Source organism: Condylostylus longicornis, unplaced genomic scaffold, assembly GCF_029603195.1.
Source record: "Condylostylus longicornis isolate FDR11 unplaced genomic scaffold, ASM2960319v2 ptg000110l, whole genome shotgun sequence".
NCBI classification, from domain to species: Eukaryota; Metazoa; Arthropoda; class Insecta; order Diptera; family Dolichopodidae; genus Condylostylus; species Condylostylus longicornis.
This window is the reverse complement of record NW_026578078.1, coordinates 2,557,012-2,584,503: the sequence shown is the minus strand read 5'-3', so window position 1 is coordinate 2,584,503 and position 27,492 is coordinate 2,557,012. Positions and strand designations below refer to the sequence as shown.

Genomic DNA, 27,492 nt, shown 5'->3' with positions numbered 1-27,492 from the left:
CAGAGGCTTTTAGGTGATAAGTTTTGTCTGATATAAAGATTTTGTAAAGTTCGACGCTTTTGAAATATATTTATTTTTTAATTTATTTTTTATTTACTCGAAACAGACAATGAACAAAATGAATATATATTATGTATAAAAAAAAATAATTTTTTAAATTTTAGAAATTAGTCTTTTATTTCTACAAGAAATTGTTTTTTATTCTTTAAAGTATATGTTAAATATGTGAGTCCATTATTAAATACACATATGTATATTAATAAATGTACTCTTTTTAACATTCACATAATTTTTATAAAGATTAATTTTTTGAAGTGATTTAAATTTTATTTGAAAAATTTCAAGTAATTGTTTATTCGAGATGTTTATATAATTTTTTAAACGCGTTATTAACAATAAAAAAACGTTTGGTGAGTCCGCAAAACTTTTTACATAAAAAATATTGATACTTATAAAATTGTTCATAAGTATTTCACACAAAATAGTTATTTACAAAATCTTATTATTAATATATTGAAATATCACAAAAAAAAACTTTATTCGACAGATTATGTGAGTATGTACATATACTAAATTAGACTGTTCAATTGATTTCTAATAAATTAAAAAAATTCGAAATATTTAGAAACTAATAATTTAATTATTAAGCTACAAATAAAAGTTTTTAATCACAATTTTTCTTTTCCCAATTAAGAATTTGTAATTAATTATATAATTATAAGAAAATGAAATTTTTGCATCATGTTCATTACATCAATTTATAATTTGTATTTTCAATAAACCAGATTTCATGGTTTTTTTTAATCTAAACTCACCAAAAAAATTAATTAACTAAACTTGCTACTAAAGTTCTTAACAAAAAATAATTGTAATTAAATAATATTTTATTCTTTACGTATATCACATAAAAAAAGCTTGTATGTATTCCTAAATTAATTTTGTTCGAATCTCATTATAAAATTTTTTTATAATTTTCTTTACATATATAATTTAAAGCAAATATTCTTTATTATTGACCGGTCATCTTTCAATAATAAAAGATTTAAGATCCATTGGGCATAAACTAATATCATGATTAGATATTTTCTTTTCCTTACGTAATAATGTCAAAGGAGCTGCGAATATTTTCGATTCTGTTTTAAGATCTAGCAACCTTATCAGATTTACCTAAAAAAAAGTTTAATATTAGTATTTCTGGAATATTAAACTCAAAAAAACGTACTGTTCCATCTCCTATTCTACTACCAGAAGAACATTCATCCAAGTATTTTCGATGGATCACAATGCCAATATGACCATTTAAATTACTTCCACTTGGTATTGTGTTCACTGATATATATTTTAAAACGCCAATCTCTATTCCATCTTCCAGTGGTTCATTTTTTTTACCAAATATTCCTAACAAGCCATTCCATTGATTTTCATTCCACATAAAACTGTCAATTGGATGTAATAAAGTTTCTAGTTCTTTGTGAGATTTAGTAGTAAGAAAACCACCAGGAAAATCGGTATGTGGTTTTTGATTGCATGAACTTCTATCTTCTAATAACAAACGGAATATATGGATTACTGGTTTATTATCCAAAACACCTTGACCAAGACCCCGGTTATCATCTTGGGCTAATCGGCGGTCTTGCATTATTTCTATTTCACCCGATTTAAGACTAGAACCGCCTAAAGGCTGAGCACTTAATAACGTAAGTCTAGTTTTATCATCCTCTATGTAAATAGATGACGGAACTGGATAATAATTAGCTTGAAGAGGCAATTTCCCGAACCTTTTGCGCTTAATAATCTATAAAAAAGCAACTCATAATTACTTTGTAAAAATACAACCAAATATTGTCATACTTGAAGCCCATTCAAATCTGTGTAAAAAACTTCATTATTTTTAATTCCGGTTGAAATTCTCATTATAATTTCATTATTATCCATCCTTCCTATATCCACAATATTGCGAATTTCTATGGAGCCAACATTATTCCTTAAAATTATAGAATGCGTTGCAAATGGAAGTCCCGTTGAAACGGATGACTCCAAATCACCTTGTTGAATTAAAACTGTAGGACTCCCAATAGATAACCTAGTTGCTGGCCCATCGGGTAAAAATAAATATGCACCACTACGGCGATTCGTCACATATTTTAAAAATTCCAAATGCGTAGGAAAATGTGTAGAATGAGCATCTTTTGCTATCGACTTTAACAAACCATTTTGGCTAAATGCAACAATCGGGCCATCTTCAAGCTGTAAAGAAATTTCTCTAGGTTCAGCAAACTCAACTTGATTCGGAAACTCTCCATGTTGCACTGTAAACGGTTCTGTTGTTAGAATAGTATTTTTTGAAAACGTCGTTGAACTAAAGTATAATTAGAAAAAAATTTAAGTGAACTTTTAAAAAATAACAATAATAATTGATTTTTAAGAGATAGTACCTGTTTGGCTCATTTCTTTTAGATTTATGGACTATGTACGTTATCAAGCCTAAAGGTGGTACCCGTACTTTAAATATCAACCGAAATTTGGTTGTGGATGGTTGTGGAATAGAGGCACTATTTTGCAATCCCTTATGCCAGCACCAAACAAATGAAACTTGTGCTGGAATTTTATTCATGTTGTAATCGGTAACTTCGACATAAGGATTTGAAACAAAAAATTCTACAATTTCTTCGCGCCATTGCGGTAGTGAATTGTGGAAAACTACATATTTTGTCGGTAACTCTTCACCTAAAATTATAGTTGTTCGACTATCATCCGGACTAGGCCAGCGTGAGTCGTCCATGAAAAAATATGTCATATCATAATTAGGAGAATATACCTAGAAAAATTCAGCTTGTTTTTAAAAATATCTAAGAAATATAATCTAAAATACATTACTTCGGGATTGGTAAGCAACTTATAAATAGCTTGTTGCATAACATGCCTGCTGTCTTTAATAGCTTGTTGCATACGTTTTGCGTAATCTTCTACCACAAAGTCTTTTGCCGTGCCAGTGATCCCATCATGATGTTGAAAAAGAGACAATTGCCTTCTTGCATTTTGCAAAAGTTCATCCATTTTCGATTGGGATTCCCAACTCAACCAAGATCTCAGCATCTCTGCAGATCGTATGTAGTGTAGTAAAACTCTATCCATTCGCTTATGGTATGGTCTTGACGTATAGTAACCGCTCCAGTAGTGATCATCTCTGTCAGCATAAGTAAAAAAGTCTCCACTTAAAGATGGAAATTCATTTTCATTTCTTTCTTTTCTTAAAGAGTCAAAGTAGTCTTGAAGAGTAGCAAATTTTGCTTCAACAAACATATTTGGATCTCCATTTATGTAGTCAAAAAGTTTCTCATAATTTTCTCGTTGGGCTTTCCACTCAGTGCTTTGACTATAGCGAAAATCATCACCTAAAGGTATTAAGACAGAACGTGTTTTATATAATACTGATTTTTTGCGCCATTGATCAACAATTAAATTGGCCCTAAAATGCAATAATTTTGGTACTTGAAAATTGTAAAGTAACATAAATAAAACCTTTCTACTATATTTAAGTCATTTATCTGCTGAGGAGCGGCATTCCATGGACACTGTATTCCAAAACGAGGTAAGCGTTTGAAATCAAATTGACAGCAAATCTTGGGATCCGGTCCACATGTGTGGGGAATGTCATAAGAGTAAAAGGGCATCATGTGGGTTAATAAATCTGTTTCTCCAGAATCATCTGGAAAACGAAAATACTACAAAACATTTCAAAAAATTGGCTGCTGAAATTCTTACCCCAAATTTGTCTCCAACGAAACTCTAGCTGCTTTTCTTTTGCTAATCGTTTTTTAACTGAATAATGCGTTCGTTGAATTAACAAATTTTCAAAACCCGAATTTTTCAAAATAAATGGCATTGTCGGACTTTGTCCAAAAGGATCTATTGACCAAGATGATATTGGAGTTACATTCAAAAAAACTTTTAACCACTCTTGCCCTTCAGTCAACTGCATCAAAATACTTAACCAGTGCGAATTCGCTTCATCTGGCATGACCCAGCCTCCAGTTACGAATTCAAGTTGCCTGTTTTTTACTAGCCTACAATAAAACCCCTTTTTAGGTATTTTAATTTAAACAGTAACATATTCTTACTTTTTTACTTGCAACTTTGAAACTTCTGAAATTCTCTCATAGAATCGTGAAAAATATGATATTTCGGCCCAAATAAATCTCATATCCGAATTTTCTGTCAAATGTCTTACAGCATTGGACAAAATTTGCTTGGTTGTGTACTCAAAATAGTCGTCGAACGTTTTCAGCCAGCCTATTAAATTAAATTATTCTCTAGGTTAACAAAAAACAGAATTTAAAATATTACCTGGGTCATTATGCGAATGTGGGACAACAAAAACTTTTAGCTTATGATGCCTGTTAAATTGTTTAGGATCATATTCAACTTTCCATCCTACAAATTAAATTGTTTTGTTGAATTTCATATCCTGTTAATTTATAAATTTTAAAAAGCTACAAATGTAACGCACAATTCGTGTGCTGAAATGTGGCTAGTGTATATGTATATTTAGGCTTGTACAAAATTTATATATTATCAAATATAATGTATCAAAGAATAGCGTCATGGGTTTATTATGAGTTTTTTGACTGAGTATGAAAATTCTTATATAAAAGTAAAAGATCTACGCTATTAAAAAATAAAAATTAAGAAGTATTGTATTTGCGTCAGAATACCTTGCTTCCATACGCCGCCATCAGGATTATCAAATGGAACTTCTTGATATACATCAAGCATCTAAAATCAGTGAAAATTGTACATGAAGTAGAATTTTAGAAAATTATTTTTACCTGTATATCAGGCTTTGGAACTATTTCGGTATTTATCGGACATTTTGAGAAATCTTTTACATCAATTATCATCTCATGAAACATTTCTTTTTTATTCAAAAATGCATTGTTATTAAGAAATTTTTGCTTCACATTGCTTTCGTGGTCAATAAAATTTGGTTCTTCAATTACCAGTTTTCCATTATCATCAAATTCGTTTCTCTTTAATGCTTGTTGCATAAAGTCCTTATATTCCGTTTGCTCCAAGTTTATATCATTATCAGGCTTTTGCAAAGATAAAGAAAAATATTTATAGACAGATACCATCTACTCTAATCAAATTTTGCATACAAAATTTCTTACAAAAAATAGCATACACCTACATACATTCATAATGTATGTAGCTATAATTTACCAAAATTTAATTAAATTTTTATGAATTTTTACTACTTATGCATTTTAAACAATTGTTCTTTTCTTAAACTTTTTCTGAATGTCACTCACTTGCTTAATAGTTGGAACCGAAAAATTAATAAGTATGTAAAGGAATAAACATAGTATTATACACGCAGCACACAAAACTAGGGTTATTCTTCTACGGAATTTAAAAACCATTTTTAACCTTTACACTTCTTTCTTTACAGATATTTTTTCCCTTGCAATCCTTATGAGTACCTGCTTAATATTTATATGAAAAACATACCACTCTGTTTAATTTGTTTATTAGATTATTAAAATTTATTTTACTATATTATGAATTAAAATAACATTTAAAAAACCCTGTTATGAGATTCTAAACTCTAAGATAGATAAACATTTGACAATATGCAATTTGAATCGATTGTCGATTTTTGCAGTTACAATAAGTAAATAATCATTTAAACAAACTCAACGTATGCTTAACATAAGAATTTTTAAGCCTTAGCTAAACAATTTATCGCAAGTTATTGAATATTAAGTGCCAGTTTACACATCAGATTCTACTTATACTTTTACGTCAAACTTTTGACGCCGATGAATTTGATATTCGTAATCTATAAACTGGCAACAAAAATTAAAGAAAAAACCAAAAATTAGCTCATGGTGTTAAAACTTGTTGAAAGATTTATTTTCAGCAATGTTATTTATTTTCTGACAGAAAATTTGACTATAATCAGATATGTTTCTGACAGAAACTCTAAGAGATTATATTTGAGGTTAGACTTCGTTTACATATTAGATTTTTAGCAGATCATCTAACACCACTTTAGCTTCCAAAGACAAAACAAAATTATTATGTTTAAGTTCAATTAACTTTATCTCATGAACGGGTTTTTATTTTCATTAAAAATATTGTTCAAATTTTTGACAAATTTATTAATTTTAATATTATGTTAATGAAGATAATTTAGGTATTTCATTATATTGAGTATTATTAATAATATGAGGGGGGAGGCTTTTTATAACTTATAAGTTATTTTACACCGGTTCTCTTATTACATTTATTTGAATTTAAAAGTGGAAAATGTGGTATCTGTTTATAATTTTATTTTTTACGGTTGAAATTGCTAAATAGTTTATAAATAAACAATATGAAAAATCAGCTGATTCTCAACCATTAAGATATTAGTAAATATTGTTTTTCATTTTGAAACAATTAAATAAATTTTAAAATTTATGTAAACGTAGTTTTTTGGCGCTTTGACATTTATTTTATTCAATAAAACAATCTGTTTAAGATTGTGCTGCAAAAAAGCTAAATTGTTTTAGCATAATTATTAAAACTTATGCGATGAATACTAAAGAAAACGCGGCCCAATTAAAAAAGGTTGAGAACCAATGCAAGAGACCACTACTGGTGAACCCCGTCATTGCCAAAGCATGACTGCCAAAAGTGAAGATTTATAATCAAAATAAATTTTTTTTGGTTATATGTTTTTGTGTAAAATTTCAAAATTAGAGCTTTAAAATTTTTTAAATCTTACATACAAAAATATCTTTATAATTAAGGTTTTTTAATGCCACTGCAATTTTTCAAAATTGGATTTTTTTGAACTTTTTTCCATATTTTCCAAAATTCACAAAATATATTTTGATTAAAAAGTCAACTTAATAGGCAACGCATGGTAACGCTACTTCCATGACAGACAAATTTGCTATTCGCCGCTATATTTAATTCTATATTAATCGACTTGACACAACAACTAAATGCGCTTACGACTTATAACATTTTATGTCATTGTACATGTCAAAAATTTTTTTTTTCGATGTCTGATTTGATTCGAATTGAAATCCTGATATTTTGGTTTCCTACTTTTTTCAATTTAAATTCGATTGAAGATTTTACTTAAAAGGAATTAAAGATATTTGACTTATACCCCTACTATGTTCGGCGAAGCAAATGGCTAGGTGAGTCGAATGAACTAGGCGAATTGAATGATTTTTAAATTATGATCGGCGAATGCTTTCATTCGCCAGATTCAAAATGTTGCTACCGCAAGATATCAGAAAACCAACCGAAAATAATAATGTTAACACCCCACAGTAAACTGTTTAATTTTTGTAAACAATTGAATTTTTCTATGCTTTGGCAATGACGGGGTCGTTGTTTATTAATTTATTTAAATTATCGAATTGTTTTTAGTCCATTTTTTTATGCTTAAAATAATATTAAACAATCAATACATATTTTTTAAAATAGTTTAGATTTTTTCATTATATCGACATAAATGCTATTATATCAAATAAAAAATAACATTTATGTACTATTTTAATTTTTGTAATGTCACACAATTACATAAATACATAATTATAAACAAGAAAGTACAGGTGGCCTACTATGGAAAAATACAAAAATCGTAAATTTGTTAATTTGCGATTCGCAAGTGGTTTGGTACTATGTAACAAAATCGCATCGTAAAAAATTTAAACTGACAGCATTTTGTAAAATTTTTTGTTTTTGACATTTCTGACAGTTTTTTCAAAGTAAGCATTTGATTTATTTTATTTGTATTGGATTTCATTTATACTTCAGGTCTCGTTTTGTACAATACTTTTTATTTGTATTGTATATTTTATTGGTCAGGTACCTTACCAGTCACTTCGGTCTCGTTCGTTTTTATTTGCATTGGATTTAGTATAACGTTCAATTTTATTGGTATTGTGTAATATTAATACAGAAAGAAATAAGGAAAAATATAAAATGTACATCAATTACCAATGTATATGCAGTAATTTTTTTAATAACTGAAAAATTGGAATTCTTAGTGAACGATGAACGATTCATTTTTGAAGAAGTGAACTAATCAGCTAAGTTCAGTGAAGTGATTTGTTCCTTAAGATTAGTTCGTTCGTGAACGACACATGACTAAGCACTACATAGTAGGCCACCAATATAAATCAATACCAAAGAACAAATTCAAAAAATATTTATTTTATTAAAAATTTTATCAATATTATTTTTAAAATCTGCTTTACTTTTGTAGTAAAATAATTTTACATATGTAAGCGGTTTGTTATATTTCGAAATGTCAATGAAATATAAAACCGCAGATTCCTGTAATACTTGCGGTTGATTTACATTCAAGTACAGAAGAATTATATCAGTTGTTTCCTCGAAGTACTCTTGTGATGCATCTATATTTATAAAAATTTCAGCATACGTTTGCAGTAGTTTTATTTGCAACTTAAATTCTTGTGTGGATCTACAATTAAATTATATTCTGTTTATCTTTGATTATTTGTATCTAACCTATTTTTAATCTTACGTCATATTTTTGTTTTTGAGACTATTCTTCAACGACTCTTTCAAAAAATTATTTAAAAATGGGAAAACATCTCTAAAAACAAAAAAGAAATATATGTTAACATAGGTTTTCTATATTACATATGCATTTACATTAATCATATAATATATACATGCACATGCACATATGAAATACTTACTTCAACATTCTTTTTTGCAAAAAATTTTTAGAACAATCGACTAAAATTTTTAGCAAATCAAAACAACGACTTAGTACAACTGGATCATTATCCTTGAATCGTTCGGAATATGGATACCATAACAAATGAATTAGAGGCAGGACTTCATCTTCATAATCTTTTAATATTGGCAACCCAGATATCATACACTCTAGTGATATAATTTTGTTAATTTGTTCTTTAGACGTAAAAAACTTTAAAACTTCTTTAAGAATATCTCTAACACTAACTATATGCTTTGGCAAAATGGGCTTTTTATTTTCCTTTTGTAAATCTTCTTCATCTTGAGGTTTATTTTCAATATTATTTTCCTCCTTATGAAATTCTGTTTCAATTTCACTAGAGTTATTTAAAACATTTTTCAAAATTAATAATAAATCATCTTCAAAATCTTCGATTGCAGTTTTGTCTATTTCTGTATTAAAATTGTGGTTGACAGAACTTATCCAATTTTTTGTATTCGTAAAAAATATGTTAAAAACTTTTAAATATGCAGTTATACACGTAGAATCATTTGAACACGACAACTCATCTAACAATGTTTGTAAAATGTTCTCCAAATAGGTAAATGTTTCTAAAGAATTGTATTGTAAAACTGCGGCTAGCGTTTCGATACCTAAAACGTTGAAATCTTTTTTTTTCAGTAAGCTATTTATATGAAAGGAAAGGTAGTCTGTGCAGTTTTGAACCATTTCTGCAATATCACTAAAAAAAATTTTAATTTGTAACACATTATAAATTATTTTAGCCGACATACTTGAATTTTAATGCTTGTTTTATACTTATAAGAGCAAATAAACCAGTTTGGCGAACCATTGCATTTGTATTGTTTGTCAATAGCAATACCCGATGTAAAATTTTGAAAATATATTTTTCAAAATTTTTTTCCATTATTAACGCACATTTACCGACTGCATTTAACATCACACAGGTATACAAGACATTGAACTGTGCATCAGTTTTGCTTACAATATTTTTAGAAATATTAATTTCTTCATCGTTATTATAATCAATACCAATTGTACGAACTTCATACGCTGATTCGTATAAACCTGGAGTACGATCTACATACCAGTTGCAATAACTTCCAAAGTCCTTATTTACGTTTTGATCCGGATGTAGAGATAAGTGCCAGTGAGTTTCCTCGCTTAATTCTGTTAAAAGTAAATCAATGATTTTATTTTGATTTTCATTAAAATTTTCTTTTGATAACATGAATGTTAAAAACAAAAGTATTTCGTTGGACATATCTGGGTTTAGATTTAGAACTTCCATTAAGTGGTTGTAAATAATAAAATTTACTGGAGACATTCCAACATACTGACACACATTTTTAAGCAAACTTCTAGCTTTTGATGAAGAAATATTTTTAAAATTCATCCATTCAAATATAAAATTTTCCTGCTCTAAATATGTATGGGCAGAGTTAATACAATATTCTTCGTGAAGTAAATTATTTGAAAATTCCAAAGTAAACGCTTCAATTAAGTTATCGACAAACTTTTCTAAATTGCTAGTTATACTAAAAAACACGAAACATTTTTAGAAGTTTTAAAAATTATTTTGGGCAAAAAAAAAAATTCAGAACTTTTTTTTAAATTAATTATGTACCTGAAAATAGCCAAAATATTATCATGTGGGATGTATTTAAAAAAACCTTTCAAAAAGAGAAATTCGGAAATTTGTTCTGATTCAACATTTCGGTTAATTATTCTAGGTAATTTGGTCATATGTTCATTAAATAGTACATCCCACTTAACCATGACGTTCCAATTAGTTTTGATGTTTTCCAAAACTTCCTCAGAGCTTATTCTAATATCACGCTCCTCATCTTGTGACAAGGCGATTACAGATTCTAATAAAATTGAATTATTTTCTTTCAAATTATTTTTACAATTCTTTAACAATGTTGTGGCCAATATCAAGTATTCCTTTCTCAATTTATGATTACTGCTTGATTGCAATATTTGTAGATTTGAAAAAATGGGTTTTAGTTTTTTTGATGTTGCTTCAAACCATTTTTTGTTCCTATTCATATCCTGGATTATTTTTACTTTTTCGTCCAAAGACTTATGTTTAATGTTATTATTCAAAAACACACATGCGTCTTCTTGCAGTTTTGTATCTTTTAAATTTTCGGAAATCAATTCAATGAAGTCATTTGTCGAATATTTTATGCTTTCGCAATTCAATTTGTCTTCATATATTATATGCAATATTCTTCCAAGAGTTTGAGTTGATAGCTTGGTTGAAAAAAATTCAAAATTTTTTATAGGTAAATAGGTAATTTCAAATTTTTAGAAATGAATAAAGGTAGAAAAGAAAACGTACTACTATGATATATGTATTATGCTTACTGTTATTAAATTTTCACCAATTATTTCATCATTAAGAGCGATCTCAGCCAGAACTGCAATAATTTTTGGTAAAAAATAAAAAGTTGCATTGGCTACTTGATCCCGTAATACAATGTCGTTGAAATCAGCTTCATTATGAACATAAAATAAACTTTGTAGACATATAATAGCGGAAATTCTAAATTTAAAAAATAATTTAAACAGAGCTTTCACTGATTTTTTTTGCTTTTACCTTAAGGCTTTGTATCTATCATTTTGTATTATACCGACACACACGGCTGCTATTTTTCCAATCACATTGGAGTTTTCTCGCGAATAAAAACTTTCCAATATTTCGGAGTTAGTATATTTAAATGATTCGGTTATACAGGAAACAGCTGACAACTTTATTTCTTCTGAGAGATTCTTATACAACATCCCAGTTTCAAAATTATATATTTGCTTTAATATAATAATTAAAATTGTTTTTAATTGGTTATTATTTTTTATTCTCGATTTGCTAATGATGTGTCTTATACATTTTATAATTTCGCATTTCAACTCAGCCGATTTCCTACAAAAAAATTCCCTTTAATTTCAAACAATATTAATTTAAAATATATTTATACTCTTCCGGTAATTTATCTAATTTTACAATTAGAGGTGCTAATATGTAATTTTCCAAAATAATTATTTGACTTGCATCAGCCTTTTCAAGAGTCTTTCTTAATCCAACTGCATTTTCTTTAGTAGGATTTTTAAAAAATGTCTCCAAAGTGGGTTTTATTGAAATTACAAAGGCTTCCATAATTTAAAGCGTAAAGTAATTATTTTTTTTCTTTAAACGACCAGAACTACTAAAATCCGTCTTTTAATTTTTTTTAGTTTGTTCGGATTTAGATGTTGTTTGTAAACAGAATGAAAGAAACTGATTTTTTTCTCAATGTTGACAGACATACACGCGCGACTCTATTAAGGGATCGAACTCAATGACTGCGTACCACGTAGTACGTAGGTTACCAAGGTACTCATATACGCAAGAGGTAAACGAATTGAGCACACGGTCTAATCTGACATTAAGCGTCAAGATTTTGCTAGATATAACTTTATAATACATATAAAATATAATAATTAATTAATAAATAATATTTAGTTTTTTATTATTTAAAAATATTATTTATTTAAGTTTATATTCTTAAATTTTAAGCTTGCGGTTTACATATGTGAATTGACAACAAGCATTAGAAAAACGAACTATTAAAAAACAAAAAAAATATATACCAAAGTCTTGTCAATCGAAAATTCCAATCCGTAGGCGAGTAGCTCATTTAGTTTACTTGGTTTTTAATGTATAAATATGAGAAACTTTTGGCACAAGCGTTACGCGTCCGTTTAGGTCGATTAGTATGAGGGAATGACAGTTTACAACTGATGTAAACAGTTACACGTATGCTTATGGCAATAACTGAGAACGCTTTTTGAAATCATAAATCATCCACTAGATCAAATATAGATAAATTTCTAATTGAAAAAAGTTACAATTTCGTTTTTTTGTTATAGCAACTTCAAAAAAATTGATTTTAATAGGATAAATATTAAAGGATAAGGGTATATACATATATGAATATTGTCATATTTTATATACATACCTTATTTGTTTGCAAAAAAAAAAATTCATATGTAATTGGTTTTTATGTAAAGTAAACAAACAAAAAGCAAACTGAGCGGGGGAAAAATGAAATGTAAGTAAAAATAAGATTTTCACTATTAAAATGTTTTTAATAGTACTAATAGTTATCAGATTTCCTTTTACTATATTACAATTTATTAATTTATTCATTTGATTTTAAATATTCATGTTTTTCTTAAACTTGTTTATTTACTATAAATGTAGTGTGAACTGGGATTGTCTAGCATGGGTTGAACGCTAAATTTTTGACAGCAAACCTAGTGCGATGAAAGATACTTTTCGGATTTTTCGGAAAAAAATTTCGAATTGTATTTATCATTGACACACTAGACACTATTCAGAGTTTTCGGAAACAAAATCGCACGGTAAACTAGATTTTAGTGCGATAGTAAACAGCCTAAATATACCATAAAGTTTGATGACTATTTACTTATCATTCTGATGTTATCTGACGGCCCATCGACTTTACGTCAAAACTTAATATTTTGTTTTGAAAATTATTGCCAAAATAAAAATCAGCTGATCGCTGTTCTAAGTTTCCACAAAAAATCAATTCGCCTTTAAAAAATCTAACATTAAGTCTATTGAGAATAACGTTAATGCTAGTACTTACCGTCGGACACAGTCTGATGTCAAATAAGATTTATACAGGGTGGTCTAATAATCAGTGACATAACATATACCATAATTTCAGAGCTAGGTATCAAATCTCAACAGTTTTCACGGTATAGGGATTTTAAATAATTTTTACGAAATTTTTCACAAACATCTTTATTCTCAAGACTCCGTAATACACAATTTACTATACATACATACGGTATATTCAAAGTTGGTCATTATACCTTTTGTTAAGAAATATATTCTTATATTAGGTATTTTCGAATAAATTTGAAATGTTCGTGGTGATTTGGGATGTTTGAAAAATAAAAAACGATTAAATACAAAAAATATGCAGAAATTATTTTATTTCGTTTAAATATTACCAAAATTAAATTTCTTGTTCTTTCAAACTAGTTTCTTATTACAGGTTGCAAATTGCATTATAATAAATTACAAGTAACAAAATATTTTTCAACTAAAACCAAAATAGTAAATACATAACAAAATTGTTTTTGAATAAACTACATAACATATTTACATAAAAAAATAAAATTTTTAATCAATTTTTCTTAAAACTAGTGAATTTTATGACAAAAATGTATTCAACTAAATTCATAAAATTTTTTAATTTTCTTTTATTAGAGATTAAATTACATACTTATTTAAATTGTTCAAATCTTAACATTTGACTTACTTTGGTGGTGTCGAATTCGTTTTTCCTAATGCTTGTATACATTTATCCTTGATGACCTCGTTCTTTGGCAAAGTAAATGTAAATATATAGCTTTTACGTTCTTCTTTTCTCGTAGACTACTGCTTCTGCATCCTTCGATGCAACACCCTCGGGGCATTTATATGACACAACTCCTATTTATATGAGTAATCAAATATATTATAATATTTTATTTAAATATGATTACAATAGAAACTTTAAAAATTACAACAAATCTTACTAATTTATTAAGTCATTTTTTCTTTTTAAATAAATTTTAGTACTATTTTTTCAAATTCACCTTTGTTTTATTCTAAATATTATGAAAAAAACACAAAATTTAGTTAATATAAATTATAAATCTTCATTTTATTTAATAACACAAAAAACTAATATAATTATTTACTAAATTTAAATTAAATTTTAAACAACAAATAAATTATTTTCCGTGCGAAATTTATATATGGACTAAAGAAATGAATAGTCTTTTTTCTGAACAAAAAACTTTGGATACACACATACGCAAAAATATTAAGACGTTTTGTACATTATAGGAGTTTATAAATTTTTACTTGCTCTATTTTTCGATCTTAAATTTTGTAATGTATGTAAACTGCATCTAAAAAATGGCAAAACAAAACATATTTGTAACTGTTATTCTGTGTCAAATTAAACGTCAAAGTGTACTGTATAATATAAATATAATGCATAAAATTTACATATGTCATATGAATGCTTGCGAGCGTTGATTTCAAAATTTTTTACAATTTAAATCATAAAATCTTGAAGAATTTAATAAAAAGATATACATTTGCAAAGTAATATACTATAATTGGTTAAAAATTCAAAAAGAAGTTTCGAAGAAAATGACTACTCGCCCAAAGAGAACAGCCGCCAAAGTCAAAAACATTATTGAAATATCTGATAGTGAATCTGAAAGTGAGCCTGCAGCGAAGAAAGTTAAGGAGTCAGATGAGGACTGCAGCAGCGTTGACTCAGATTTTCGTGTTGAAGGCAATAAAATTGTGGTGTAAGTTTGTGAACTAAATATGTCTGTATATATGAATATAAATGCGACAAAATTTTAATATTATTGTAGAAAACCTCCAGCCAAAAAGAGGATTGGTCGACCTAAAAAAAATTCAGTTACCAAATCAAAAATTGAGAACAATGATGTAGATGTTTGCACGGAAACGCACTTGAATCCTCATCCTTGGAAATTTCATGATCTTTTGGCAGAGAAAACTTCAATAAGTTCATTTGTAGCCCAAAATATTGTAACACTTTTAAGTAACGATAATACCATACCTTTTATATGTCGATATAGAAAAGACATGGTTGGTAACATTAGTCCTGAAAAAATGCGAGATATCAAAATATGTTTTCAGGAAATTCTTAATTTGCAACAAAAAGCAGATAATATAATCAAAACTTTGGAAAAAGACAATCTATTAAAAGATAGTGTTAAAAATGACATCCTAGCTGCAAAAACGTTAGAAGAATTAGAATTTTTGGTTTGCGTTTAAAAAGCTTGAATTATTTTTTAATTTAACTAGAATTATTTTTTAGTATGCACCTTATAAACCTGCTAATAAAGGTTCTTTAGCTGATCGCGCAAGAGCTTTAGGACTAGAAGAAGTCGCAGAAGATATTTTATATGGAAATTCTTTAGTCAAACTGGAATCAAAAATTGACAAAAATGTGAAAGGTTTGGATTCCAAAGAAAGTATATTAGAAGGAATTGTACACATAATATCTCATATCATAAGTAAAAACACGGAAGTGTTAGAAGAATTGAGACGAATGTATGGCCCAATTTTCAAATATAAAACAAATTTAATATATTTTTCTTTTATAGACAGAAAATTCATCGTATAATTATAAAATGTTCTAAGAGTACCTCAGCAACTAAAGAAAAGAAACAAGTCTTAACAAATAATGTTCTCAAACTGAAAAGCGTTAAAGAAGGATCTCGAAAAAGCAATGAATACAAATTTGAAATTTACTACAATTTTGAAAATGCAGTGCGTTATATAAAACCGCACCAAATATTGGCGATTAATCGAGGAGAAAAGGCAAAGTGTTTAAGTGTAAAGGTTATTGTTCCAGACCGCGTAAAAAATGAAATGAAACATTATATACGTCAGTTATTTTTAACTAATGGTCAAAGATATCAACTTCGTAATGAAATTTTTGAAAGGTCTTACGAGGAATGTTATGTAAAAAAATGTTAGAAAATAATATATTGTTATGGTAGAATGATAATTCAATTTTTTAATTCTAGTGTTACCATTTCTTCAACGACAAGTTCGGAGCGACTTAAATGAAATAGCAAAAAAAGCGTCAATTGAAGTTTTCGCGAAAAATTTAAAGCAATTGTTACTAATGTCGCCTTTAAAAGGTAAAAAAATTCTTGGAATTGATCCTGGATTTTCTAACGGTTGTAAGATGGCATTAATAAGTGAAACTGCAGATGTTTTAGATACTGGAGTTATTTTTCCGCATACCAAAGGTGAAAATAAAGACCAAGGACGAATTTTAGTGGAAATGTTAGAGAAACATAAGTAGGATTCTTTGATACAACTTCAATTTGTTTTATTCATTCAATATTTATTTCAATCAAATTTCAGTTGCAATTTAATTGCATTAGGAAACGGAACCGCTTGTAGAGAAACAGAACATTGGTTGACAAATTTATTTAAGGACGGGATGCTTGACCCGGAAAAAATAAAATATAGCATAGTTTCAGAGCAAGGTGCTTCAATTTATTCTTGCAGTGAAAACGCGAGGAAAGAGTTTCCGAATTTAGATGTTAACATAATCAGTGCAAGTATTGAAACACAAATGTAAATATTTTCTTATGATTTCATAGAGATTACTTTTTAAAGTTTCAATTGCACGTCGTTTAAACGATCCATTAAGTGAGTATGTTAAAATCGAACCACGGCATATCGGCGTCGGCATGTACCAACATGATGTAAATGAAAAAGATTTATCGGAAGCATTAAACGAAGTTGTAACTGAATGTGTTAGTTTCGTGGGCGTTGATATTAATACTGCTAGTTTAAGTATATTAAAGTACGCTATTTGAATCTTCAAAATTTAATTTTTAATATTAGAAGTTCCAATTTTTGAAAAAATTTTTAATTAATTAATGTCTTTATATCAGGTACATTTCCGGTCTTACGGCTAGTCGAGCTGAAAAGCTAATAGAGTATCGGATAAAAAATGGGCCTTTTAGAACAAGGAGGGCTATCGTTAAAGTTAAGTCTATTGGAGAAAAAACTTATACACAATGCGCTGGGTAACATAGATTATTTAAGTATCACAAATGATCATTAATTCTTTTAGATTTATTCGAATTGATCCAATGACTGTTGGTGGAAGTATTTCAAATTATTTGGATTGTACGTGGGTTCACCCAGAAAGTTATGATGTAGCAAAGAGGTTTGGTCTAGGCATTGAGGTCTGTAAAAAGTTTAACTGATGATTCATTTTTAAAATTTTTTAGTATTATCGAGAGTTTGAACTTCAAAGTAAAAGATATAGGCCAAGCACAATTTATGAAAAAAATGCAAGAAATTTCAAATCCACAAATAGAGGTTTACGCAAGAGAATTCAATTTACCAAAAGAAAGAGTAAATTAAAAAATAAAAATTTAAAAGGCGCTTAAATAATTTTATTTCATCTTTTCCAGATAGAGTGCATATTAGAAGGGTTAAAACGTGAGCCTTTTAAAGATTATCGTTTAGATTTTGATAAAAAACCACTTTTCAAAAGCGGAGTTTCAAAAATTACAGATTTATCCTTGATGGACATAGTAACTGGTTATATAAAACAAAGTTATTTAGTAAACAGAAATAATATGTACTTTAAAAATATTATCAGGTGCCGTAACAAATGTTACACATTTCGGAGCTTTTGTGGATATTGGTGTAGAAAAGGATTGCTTATTGCACGTTAGTAAAATGAATGGAATGACGTTGAATATTGGCGACCGTATTGAATGTAGTGTCGTAGACATAGATACCTCTAAAAATCGTGTAAATTTAAGATTGGAAGGAATGGCTATATAGGAAATTATATCATCGCACTTTATGAGCTTGTTTACTTACTTTATACCTACATATATATGTATATATATTATAATGATGCTGTGATTATGCTAATACATGAATACTCACATAAGCAAAATTGGATAAATTGTAAATTTTTTTTAACAAGCTGACGATTATCCAATAATTAAAAAATTTAAATAAGATTGCATAAACTGTGCGAGATTTTTTATTAATTTGAATAAAACTTTTAAAATAGATACTAGTGAGTTTGTTTTAAAACTTACTTTAGTCGACAGATAAAGGAATGTTGACTAGAATCGTTTGTGTAAATTTGTAACAAAAATATTTAAAGCAACTGATTTTATACAGTACGCAAAACTTTAAACAAACATTAACTTAAACAATTTAAAACAATTTAAATAAAATATATGTAGGTTACATCCTTGTGCTCGTCTGACTTTACTTGGCTATTTTGTTGAGGGAATGCGATCTCTTAGATAAGCCATAATAGTTAAAGTACCTTTTTCCAAAATTTGTTGCCTTGGTTGTCTAAATGGATTCCCATTTAAATCCAAAGATCTAGTAATTTAAAGTTAATTTATAAAATAAATTTTTTTGTGCGTATTTAATTCTTACGTAATATTTTTCAAATTTCCCAATATTGGTGGTATTTGCTCAATATTATTATTTGCCAAATCAAGTATAGCTAAGCGTTTTAGGGCACCTAATCCAACAGAAGTTGCATCAATTTTTTCTATTTTGTTACCACGAGCAATAAGAATTTCCAGTCCAGTAAGTTCATAAATTGGTGATGGAATAAATTTAAACAGATTGTTTGAAATATTCAATTCTCGTAGTAATTTTAAGCTTCCAAATTCTTTAGGTAAATCACACAAGTAATTACTTGAAAAGTCTATACGGCTCAGACGTGTAAAAGATGGCCAAAATTCGGGAATAGTTTGAAGTTGATTATTGGAAAATATAATTTCTGTAGCGCAGTTGGATAAGTGAATTAAGCTGCAAAAATTATAAAGTATTGGAAATTTTTAAATAAAATTTTATCATTTATTTACCCTTGCGGAATATTGATGAATTTATTTTTTGAAAAATCAACCATATTAACTGCTTCATCCTTGCCATCAATGAAAACTTCTTCCGGAACTTCTGTTAAATTTTTCATAGTTACCGTGAGGCAATGGTTTTTTCTTATTTTAAATCTTTTTATAAAAAGTATAGAATATCGATAATTTTATTTTGAGTTTTTCTTGACATAAAGATAAAACTTACTTATCTGGAAAAACGTCGATATTTCCAAATATTGGAAAATTTGATTTAATATCCATTTTTGCTGTATCTTCTTGTATAGCCCTTTCACGTAAAAACTTTAATATTCTTTGAGTTCCGGAGTTGATTATATCTCGACGTATCGTTCTAATTGGATTACCGTTCAATTGCAAACTTATTAAATGTGCTAACGTTGACAGAGAATTAGGTATTGTAGTAAGTGTATTGTTTGATACATCTAATCTAATTAAATTCTGTAAAATTGAAATATCTTCTGGTAACTCACTAATTTTATTGTCACGTAAATCGAGAATTTTCAGATGTGGTAAATTTTCGCAGAATTCAGAGGGTATTTCCTTAAAGAATTTTTTTTCATAATTGAATATACTTTAAAAATTTGACTTATAATAATAGTATCTATAGCAAAAAGCTTAAAATTTTGAAACAAACATTGAAAATTAAGTACTTATTTACCTTTATAAAATTGTTGGAAATATGAAGTTCTTCTAAGGCGTCACAACCTTGGAAATTTGGCAGTTCTTTTATATCATTATGTTGAGCATATAGAAATTTTAATTTCCTCATTAAACCAATGTCTTCAGGTAAATATTCAAGATTATTGTTCATAAAATCCAGTTTATACAAAGCTGGGAAAGTAATAGAAATTAATTTAGCAAAAATGTATTTATCTTACAACTTACATCTCATATTACAGAAATCATCAGGTAGTTCTTTAATATTATTAAAAGAGCAGTTCAATTCAGTTAATCTAACAAGGAAACCAATACCACCAGGAAGAGTTGTTAATTTATTATATGATAAATCCTTTTCAAGAAAAAAGCGAACTTGTAAATACTCGCGAAAAAATTTATAAATTTTTTTTAGTTTTAAATTAATAGTTGCACATACATATTTAGAAATAAATAAAAAAAAATGTACGAAATTAGAAATTTTTAAAAATTACGATGTATTGTTAATTTAGTATTCAATTTGAAAAGAATTTTTATTTTTAATAAGAGGGCCGCTAAATTCCAAATTTTGTTGGAAATACCATAAAATTTTCTAAAGTATTTTTTCTATTTTTGTATACATACAAATTAATATTAAAATATTATTAAAATTACTTTATAAATTTTTCAAAGAAAATTCATAGAAATTTTTTTTATTTCCTTTTGTAAAATTATTGATATATTATGTAAATATGTTTACTTACCAAAACTTCAAGCAAATACAAATCACTAACGTCCGGATTGATATCGTTCAGTAAATTGTTTGCTAAATTCAAAATTTTTAACTCTTTTAATCTAAAGAACTCTGAAGGCAAAGTGGTTAATTTGTTTCGACTTAAATTAATTTTTGTTAGTTTTTCCAATGTCCCAATTTCTGGCGGCAATTTGATTATTGCATTATCATGAAGCTATGATTATTATAGCATAGTTAAGAATTATGTTAAAATTAAAGTAAGATTTATGGTTTACAGAAATTAAATACATACATATATATATATCAATTTTATAAAAATAATTTAATAGTATATTTATTTTTAAACTTAATCCAAAACCACTTTTAGGTTGATAGTTTTCCAAAAATATATTTAAAATAAAACTGATAAGAAAGTACTTACATCAAGAATGGTCAAATCATATAAATTAGAAACCCTTTTTGAAATACTTGTTAAAACATTTGAGCTTAAGTCTAAATTTGTTAAAGCTTTTTGATTCCACCAACATTCTTCCTCTTTTTTTTCCATATTGTCTAAATTGAATTCAAGTTCTTTTGGATTAACTTCTTCGGCAATATTCCACAATTTATCTGGAACTAAAGAAAATGAGATTAATTTTGTTAATTGTTTGCAAATTATTGAATTTATGTGCAAATTTAAATTACAAATTATTTTTATTGATACTTATAGCTCTATCATGAACTCCACTCGAACAATCCCACGAATTACAAACATAACTACGACGTAGACCTTTAAATCACAAATTCTTTTCGTAGATTTTATGAATCACCAATGACAGTATCATTTTTCGGAGTGACAAAATCAATATTTTATTTCAATATATTTTTTAAAATATTCATGCAAAAGAATATTTTTTAAAATATTTTTTTTTATTTGAAAGTTTTGCGGGTTTTTTAGTTTTTGAATATTTTTGAAACGTGGAAAAAAATTTTTTTGGGAAAATGAATTCATTTCCTTTTATTGTAGCTGTGTTAGAGTAACTGAAACCCAAATAAAAAAATTCCAAATTTTAAAATTTAATACGACTCTTCTCTTTAAATTGCTTGTTACGAATGATTATTTCTTTCGTAGATTTTCTTAATTTCGTTCTTAATTTTTGCTACGAACATAATTTATGATTACTTTATTACGAATATTCGGAGCAGAATTTTAGTAATTCGTAATTGATACTATTATATTCGTAATTTTCCAAATTTCAGAGCTACGAACAAAATTCATGATAGGGCTGCTAATTACTTTTACTAACAAGTAAAACTCATGTATAGAAGTTCTTCAGATTTTAATTTTTATTTAACATTTTTTTTTTTTTATTTTATTGAGAAAAACAATTTTTTGCATTTTACATTTTTTTTTAAACAATTTGTGGTGCTTCCTTTACATTTAATTTAAAATGTTTATATATTTTTCCAAAAAATATTTAATTTTCATAAATTTTAACTGAAAACATTTTTGTTTCAAACGCTTTGTTGAATATCTTTTTGTAAACTGAAAAGTTTTTGTTAACGAGTAAGAATTAGTTTTCTGTAATAACGAAATCTCCTAGTTGATACTTATATGTATTTACATATACATACATTTAGACGTATATCGTTACATAATGTCAGTGATGTGTAAAAAATGTAAAATATATATAGAACAAAGTTCAGAAACGGTATTTATTTATTTATTTATTTTTATTTATTTTTTTATTTTTTAAAAATTATCTTATTTTTTGGAAGAATAAATTATGTGGATATTCAAAAACTAAGGGACAATTCACAAATCTTACACAAAAATTAAAATAACTGCTCTTTTATAACAACATACATATATGTACATAATGTGTATACGACTCATCACCTTTTTTTATGTAATTTACACAATTTGGTGAACACAAATAGCTATACGAAGCAGGCTTAATCCCTTTTTTATGAACTTTAAAGCGCAAAATATAATTAAATACATATATTTCTACAGATCTCTATGCCACCTAATCTCATAATTACCATACATATACATAAACTAATATGTGCATCGTTACTGTATTCTGGTTTCCCTTTCTATGCTGATTAATTCTAAATTACTATTAATCTCTAGCTAAAAATTGTTCAACTCTTAGTCCTATGTAATCGAAATGGTTAGTTCTAGGGGCAATAAGTTACATTAGATATAGCATAGGTTCGCTTACTTATGCGGATTCATTTGCAATATTTCTTATAAATTCTATGAGCATACCTATGGTTATAAAGGAAAAGTAAATAAAAAAATACATAAATATTTTTGAGATTCCTATGTATAAATTAATTACTCTAGTGCAGGGATGGGGAACCCTTTCTCTATATAAGGCCAAATTTTAGTCAATGCAAAGTCAATCAGGCCGCAAAGTTTAAAAAAAGTCCAAAGGTTATAAATTTTTGCTTTGTGTAGGTTGATGAAAACAAAATTATGTCAGAATATAAAAAATAACATAAAACAGTTTATTTCATAAATAAAAATAGATAAGTAAGTATGTACATTATTAATAAAATAATATGGTTCATTATTTCAATGACTTTTCTGTGATTGTTTGTTGCTCGATAACAATTTTATATTTGGTTCCAGCCTCGTTTGGCAGCAAAATTTTAACTTTTAAGAAATATAAGAAATAAATTTTTTTAAGGACAAAGGCCACTAAAAAACAGTTAAAAGGCCGCATGCGGCCTTAAGGCCGCAGGTTCCCCATGCCTGCTCTAGTGCATTGTCATAAAAAAAAATAATAAATTTGCGTAAAAAAGTTTCTATTTGCATTATATTAAAAATTTTGAAACAATGCTTATTGATGTGTAGAATTTTGATTATGCAATATACATATATGTATGTATGTAAGTATGTATAAATACAGTTAAGTTTTGAAGAAACAATGTCTTGAAACAAAGATTTTTTTTATTTGTTTCTCTTTTTCAATGAAAAATTTGAACTTATTAAAAATATGATTTTTATGAAATTTGTTTAAATATGTGTGTACACCACAAAATAGCATATATAGTGCATTTGTATAAATATTTACGTATGCATGTATCATATTATAATTTATCTACCAGTTTAGAAACATTTTAAGTTTTATGAAATACATATGTATGTATGTATTATGTATTTTTGTTTTTTTATATTGAATTGTTCAATATTTAATATTGTATGCGTATACAAGCGTAGAAGTCAGTCTGTAGTTTTTTTGATTTTCAAGCTTCGAAGAAGTATAAATAATACAATTTGCCAGAAAGTCGAAAATTTTCTTGGAAGACCTGAGATTACAGCATGTAGTACCCGCGGTAAAACACAGTGGTGCTCATGTTATAGTTTGGGGTGCTTGTTTAGCATCTGGGGTTAGTAATTTACATTTTATTGAAGGAATTATTGAAAAATATAAATATCTAGACATATTGAAAAATAATTTAAAACAAAGGTCTAATAAACTAGGAATTGGTGATACATTACACATACAATATTAAATATTAAAACACAAAAATAATGGTATTTTTTTCACATATTTAATAAATGGACCAATTATGAAAAAAAATTTGATTGTGATCTAAAATTTTTAAAAGCCAAGCGTTTATGAAATGTTATTTAGTTTGTTTTTATTATATTGAATTTTTTTTTTAAAGAAAATTATGTTGCAATCATTCAAATTTTTATATTCAAATTTTCTTGATTTCATATATTTGTTTTGAATTGGACTATTTATATATGATATGCACTTATGTATGTACATACATATACATATTAGGTCTGTCTGATATAAGAAAGTTTTTAAAAACTTTTATAAGCGTTATAAAGTTTTCGTATTCCCCGATAACTAAAAAGAGAGAAATGATCACGTTATTATTTATAAGGTTTTTCAAGTTTTGTAAAATAAAAGGTCTGTCCGGGATAAAGTTTGAAAAAACTTTAAACTTGATAAATATGCTATAAACGTCAAATTTCAAAGTATTTACCAAACATAAAAAAATATTTTTTGGTTAAACCAAAAACCGAAAATTTTGATTTTGGATTATAAAGTGTGAAATTTAGAAAAAACCATTTGTAAAGCCATTTTGCTTATTTTATTTTATATTGAAAAATTTTGAAAAAAAAGTTAGTTTTGTTTAAAAGTTTTATTTTCCAGAATAAAAATCTTTTGACATAACCAAGAAAAACATGTTTTTCGACAGCTGTAAGATCTCAAAAGTTTTTAAAACACTAAATTTTTTGTATAATCAAAAAATATTCGTTTATGTTTAATAAAATATTTTTGTCACATATTTAAAAATCTTTCCATCTGGTTTATTTTTTTTTTTGACATGAGAATTTTTTTCCTTCTAAGAGAAAATACGTTACTGGTTTTTCTTTTTAAAGTTTTTTCAAGTTTTACACCTGATAGCCCTATTCAATATTTTACGCTCCAATTTTAAAAAAATCAGTTGGTAAGCTCCGTAAAAAATGTATTTAAAAAAAAAATTGATTACAAATTTGAACTCATCCGATCTTTAATGTCATTCAAATGGAAGGGCACTGATCATCGTTACCACTTTGGCCCTTTTTTTCTTCAGAAATAGAATTTGGCACATTTTTTGAATCTTGAAGAAAAATTCAATTTTTTTCTTTATTATGTTGTGATTTTACTCGTAAAAAACCGCAAACGATCCAAAAGTTATCACATGAACATTATGTTGTTATTTCTGTTGTAAATTGTAAATCATAATGTATGTTTTGCTAAAGATTTCACACTTTAAATTTTATACATATTCTAAAAATTTTGTAGGCTTTTTTAACTTAACCTAATATCAAATATGTATGAAATAAAAAGATTCATATTTGAATTAAGTTTGAAAGGAAAATTCAAAGTAATTCTAATAATATTTTCTCAAATTTCAAATATAACAAACAACAAAAAAATATTTCTAGATCACTTTCGGAAACATGTTACAAAAATTATAATAGTCATAAATTGAAAAAATAATAGTGAGCAGTAATCAAACGGTAGTAGATGAATTTCTGACATATCAAAAATTACCCTATCAAGATTTTCAGCACGAAATTATTGAATGTTTAAAGATAATTCAGGAAAATTTCATTTGCTTGATTAATGCCTAGTTGAAAATAAATATGTACATTAAAAAAAACATTCGGACCCTTTTTTAGCTGGTATATAGATCTTTTCAAATTCGCGTCATTCTAATACTACTGATATAGCATTGATTTTAATAAAAAATTTAATTATAAAACTTGATTAAATTTGTAACACTCTATAGAAGAAGCGAATAATCTTAATGTTCTGATTTTAAAGGAGTCTAATCAACTTTATTCTTTAATTAATTTTTAGAGTTGTTCAACTTACCTGTGGCCAGCCCCCTGCCAGATAAATTTAAAAAGCCGGATTTTAAGGCCTGCTTCATTAGTTCATAAGTTAACTCAGAGTTATCTTCTGATTTATCTCGTTTGTGGAAAACTGGATTAAGGTTCTTTAATCTTCTTACACGATTACTAGCCATTATTTGCAAAAAAAAATACGTAACATTTTATGGCAAAACTAAACAAATTAAAGCAAAAATTTTAAAACTTCCCACAATATTATATTTCGATTTACGCATTACTCTTCTATTCTACCGAAGTGCACGTATTTACAAGTTATTTTTATTTTTTTTGTCATATGTCGTTTATATTCATGAGTATGTATAACGATTTGTCCCCTATTAGAGATAGGCGATGTTTTAAAAATGCTAAAGTATATTGATATCGATTATTAACCTTTGATACGTTCGGTTAACAAATATGTGAGTCAACATTTCAATTTTTAAATATGTTTTGTTTGAAACTTTAAATAAGTTCATTATAAAATTTTGAAATGGCATTTCTACTTAACAGAAATTTGACATATATTACGCGTTTACCTTTCGGAAAAATCAAAAAGTTTGATTATTTGTTTTTTTAGAAATCGTTAAAGTTTTCGAATTTTTTTTATTTATTTAAAATGGAAGTTTTAACAATAAAATAAAAATTATTACACCGTTTACAATATTTATATTCGTTCCAGTTTCAACACATTACATAATAGTATTCACATTTTTTGTTATTTTGGCGTGTTTCAGATAAATTTTTTGTTTTTACATTTATATTAATTTGGTGGAAAATTATATTTCTTATAAATTTAAGTTACTGTTACATAATAAGAAAAACTCTTCTGTTTAATCTGAGTCTGACGAAAGACAAATAATAGAAATTATTTTATTTTACCACCAGATTTACTGTCAATATTCTAAAAGTAAAACATTTTGTTTTTTAAAATGAAGTTTTGAACGGCGATCAATTAATTTTTAATTTGGTATCAAAAAACAATTATTGTATCAAGTAGCAATGCATCAGAGAAGTGATATGCATGTCTGATTACACGTATTCTTATATACTATGAAGGTCCTTTTTTAGCATCATAAAATTCGCACAAGATCGGCTTTTTTCAAATTTTTAATTAGAAAAGGATAAAATTCAATCTTTTTTAATTTACAAGTGTTCACATTTTTAAAGTTTTGTATTACTAAAACATAAAAAAATTGATTTAAGAAATTATAGTTGAAATTTCGATTTGAAATTTGAATTTTTGATATGTTCAACTCCAAATTTTCAACTTTAAATTTTAATTTAAAAATTGTTATGTGTTAGTAAATTTCTTTCTCAGAAAACTCGAAATGAAAATAGGCAAAAATCACAGTTTTTTTCAAAAAAGCTCAAATTTCATTTTAATTTGAAAATTGTTTGTTTTAGTAAATTTATTTCATAGAAAACTCGAAATTGAAATAGGCGAAA

General features: G+C 26.9%; 4 protein-coding genes across 4 annotated transcripts; 1 reads left to right on the top strand and 3 right to left on the bottom strand.

Moving 5' to 3' along the window:
• Nucleotides 1-339: 339 nt before the first annotated feature.
• Nucleotides 340-5,599, bottom strand: LOC129614464 (alpha-mannosidase 2). The gene is made up of 12 exons (XM_055529060.1): nt 5,313-5,599; nt 4,830-5,093; nt 4,716-4,776; nt 4,348-4,434; nt 4,122-4,293; nt 3,766-4,067; nt 3,523-3,709; nt 2,878-3,469; nt 2,436-2,818; nt 1,852-2,359; nt 1,223-1,795; nt 340-1,167 (listed from the first exon to the last, which is right to left on the bottom strand). Exons 1-12 carry the CDS (start codon nt 5,421-5,423, stop codon nt 1,021-1,023), a joined length of 3,387 nt encoding a protein of 1,128 aa, XP_055385035.1. The 5' UTR covers nt 5,424-5,599; the 3' UTR covers nt 340-1,020.
• Nucleotides 5,600-8,201: 2,602 nt separating this feature from the next.
• On the bottom strand, nt 8,202-12,089 carry LOC129614501 (uncharacterized). Its single transcript, XM_055529135.1, has 8 exons — nt 11,737-12,089; nt 11,361-11,681; nt 11,129-11,306; nt 10,383-11,014; nt 9,529-10,293; nt 8,733-9,476; nt 8,555-8,626; nt 8,202-8,491 (listed from the first exon to the last, which is right to left on the bottom strand). The coding sequence occupies exons 1-8, from the start codon at nt 11,913-11,915 to the stop codon at nt 8,206-8,208; spliced, it is 3,177 nt and encodes a 1,058-aa protein (XP_055385110.1). The 5' UTR covers nt 11,916-12,089; the 3' UTR covers nt 8,202-8,205.
• A 2,757-nt stretch (nt 12,090-14,846) lies between these two features.
• On the top strand, nt 14,847-18,424 carry LOC129614561 (uncharacterized protein YdcI). The gene is made up of 12 exons (XM_055529254.1): nt 14,847-15,139; nt 15,209-15,623; nt 15,679-15,914; nt 15,968-16,338; nt 16,394-16,673; nt 16,740-16,939; nt 16,998-17,187; nt 17,279-17,413; nt 17,461-17,556; nt 17,621-17,747; nt 17,807-17,936; nt 17,998-18,424. Exons 1-12 carry the CDS (start codon nt 14,976-14,978, stop codon nt 18,183-18,185), a joined length of 2,532 nt encoding a protein of 843 aa, XP_055385229.1. The 5' UTR covers nt 14,847-14,975; the 3' UTR covers nt 18,186-18,424.
• Nucleotides 18,366-26,344, bottom strand: LOC129614520 (leucine-rich repeat-containing protein 40). Its single transcript, XM_055529169.1, has 9 exons — nt 26,030-26,344; nt 21,076-21,269; nt 20,665-20,868; nt 20,153-20,276; nt 19,926-20,098; nt 19,455-19,807; nt 19,241-19,384; nt 18,804-19,184; nt 18,366-18,746 (listed from the first exon to the last, which is right to left on the bottom strand). Exons 1-9 carry the CDS (start codon nt 26,181-26,183, stop codon nt 18,635-18,637), a joined length of 1,839 nt encoding a protein of 612 aa, XP_055385144.1. The 5' UTR covers nt 26,184-26,344; the 3' UTR covers nt 18,366-18,634.
• Nucleotides 26,345-27,492: the final 1,148 nt, after the last annotated feature.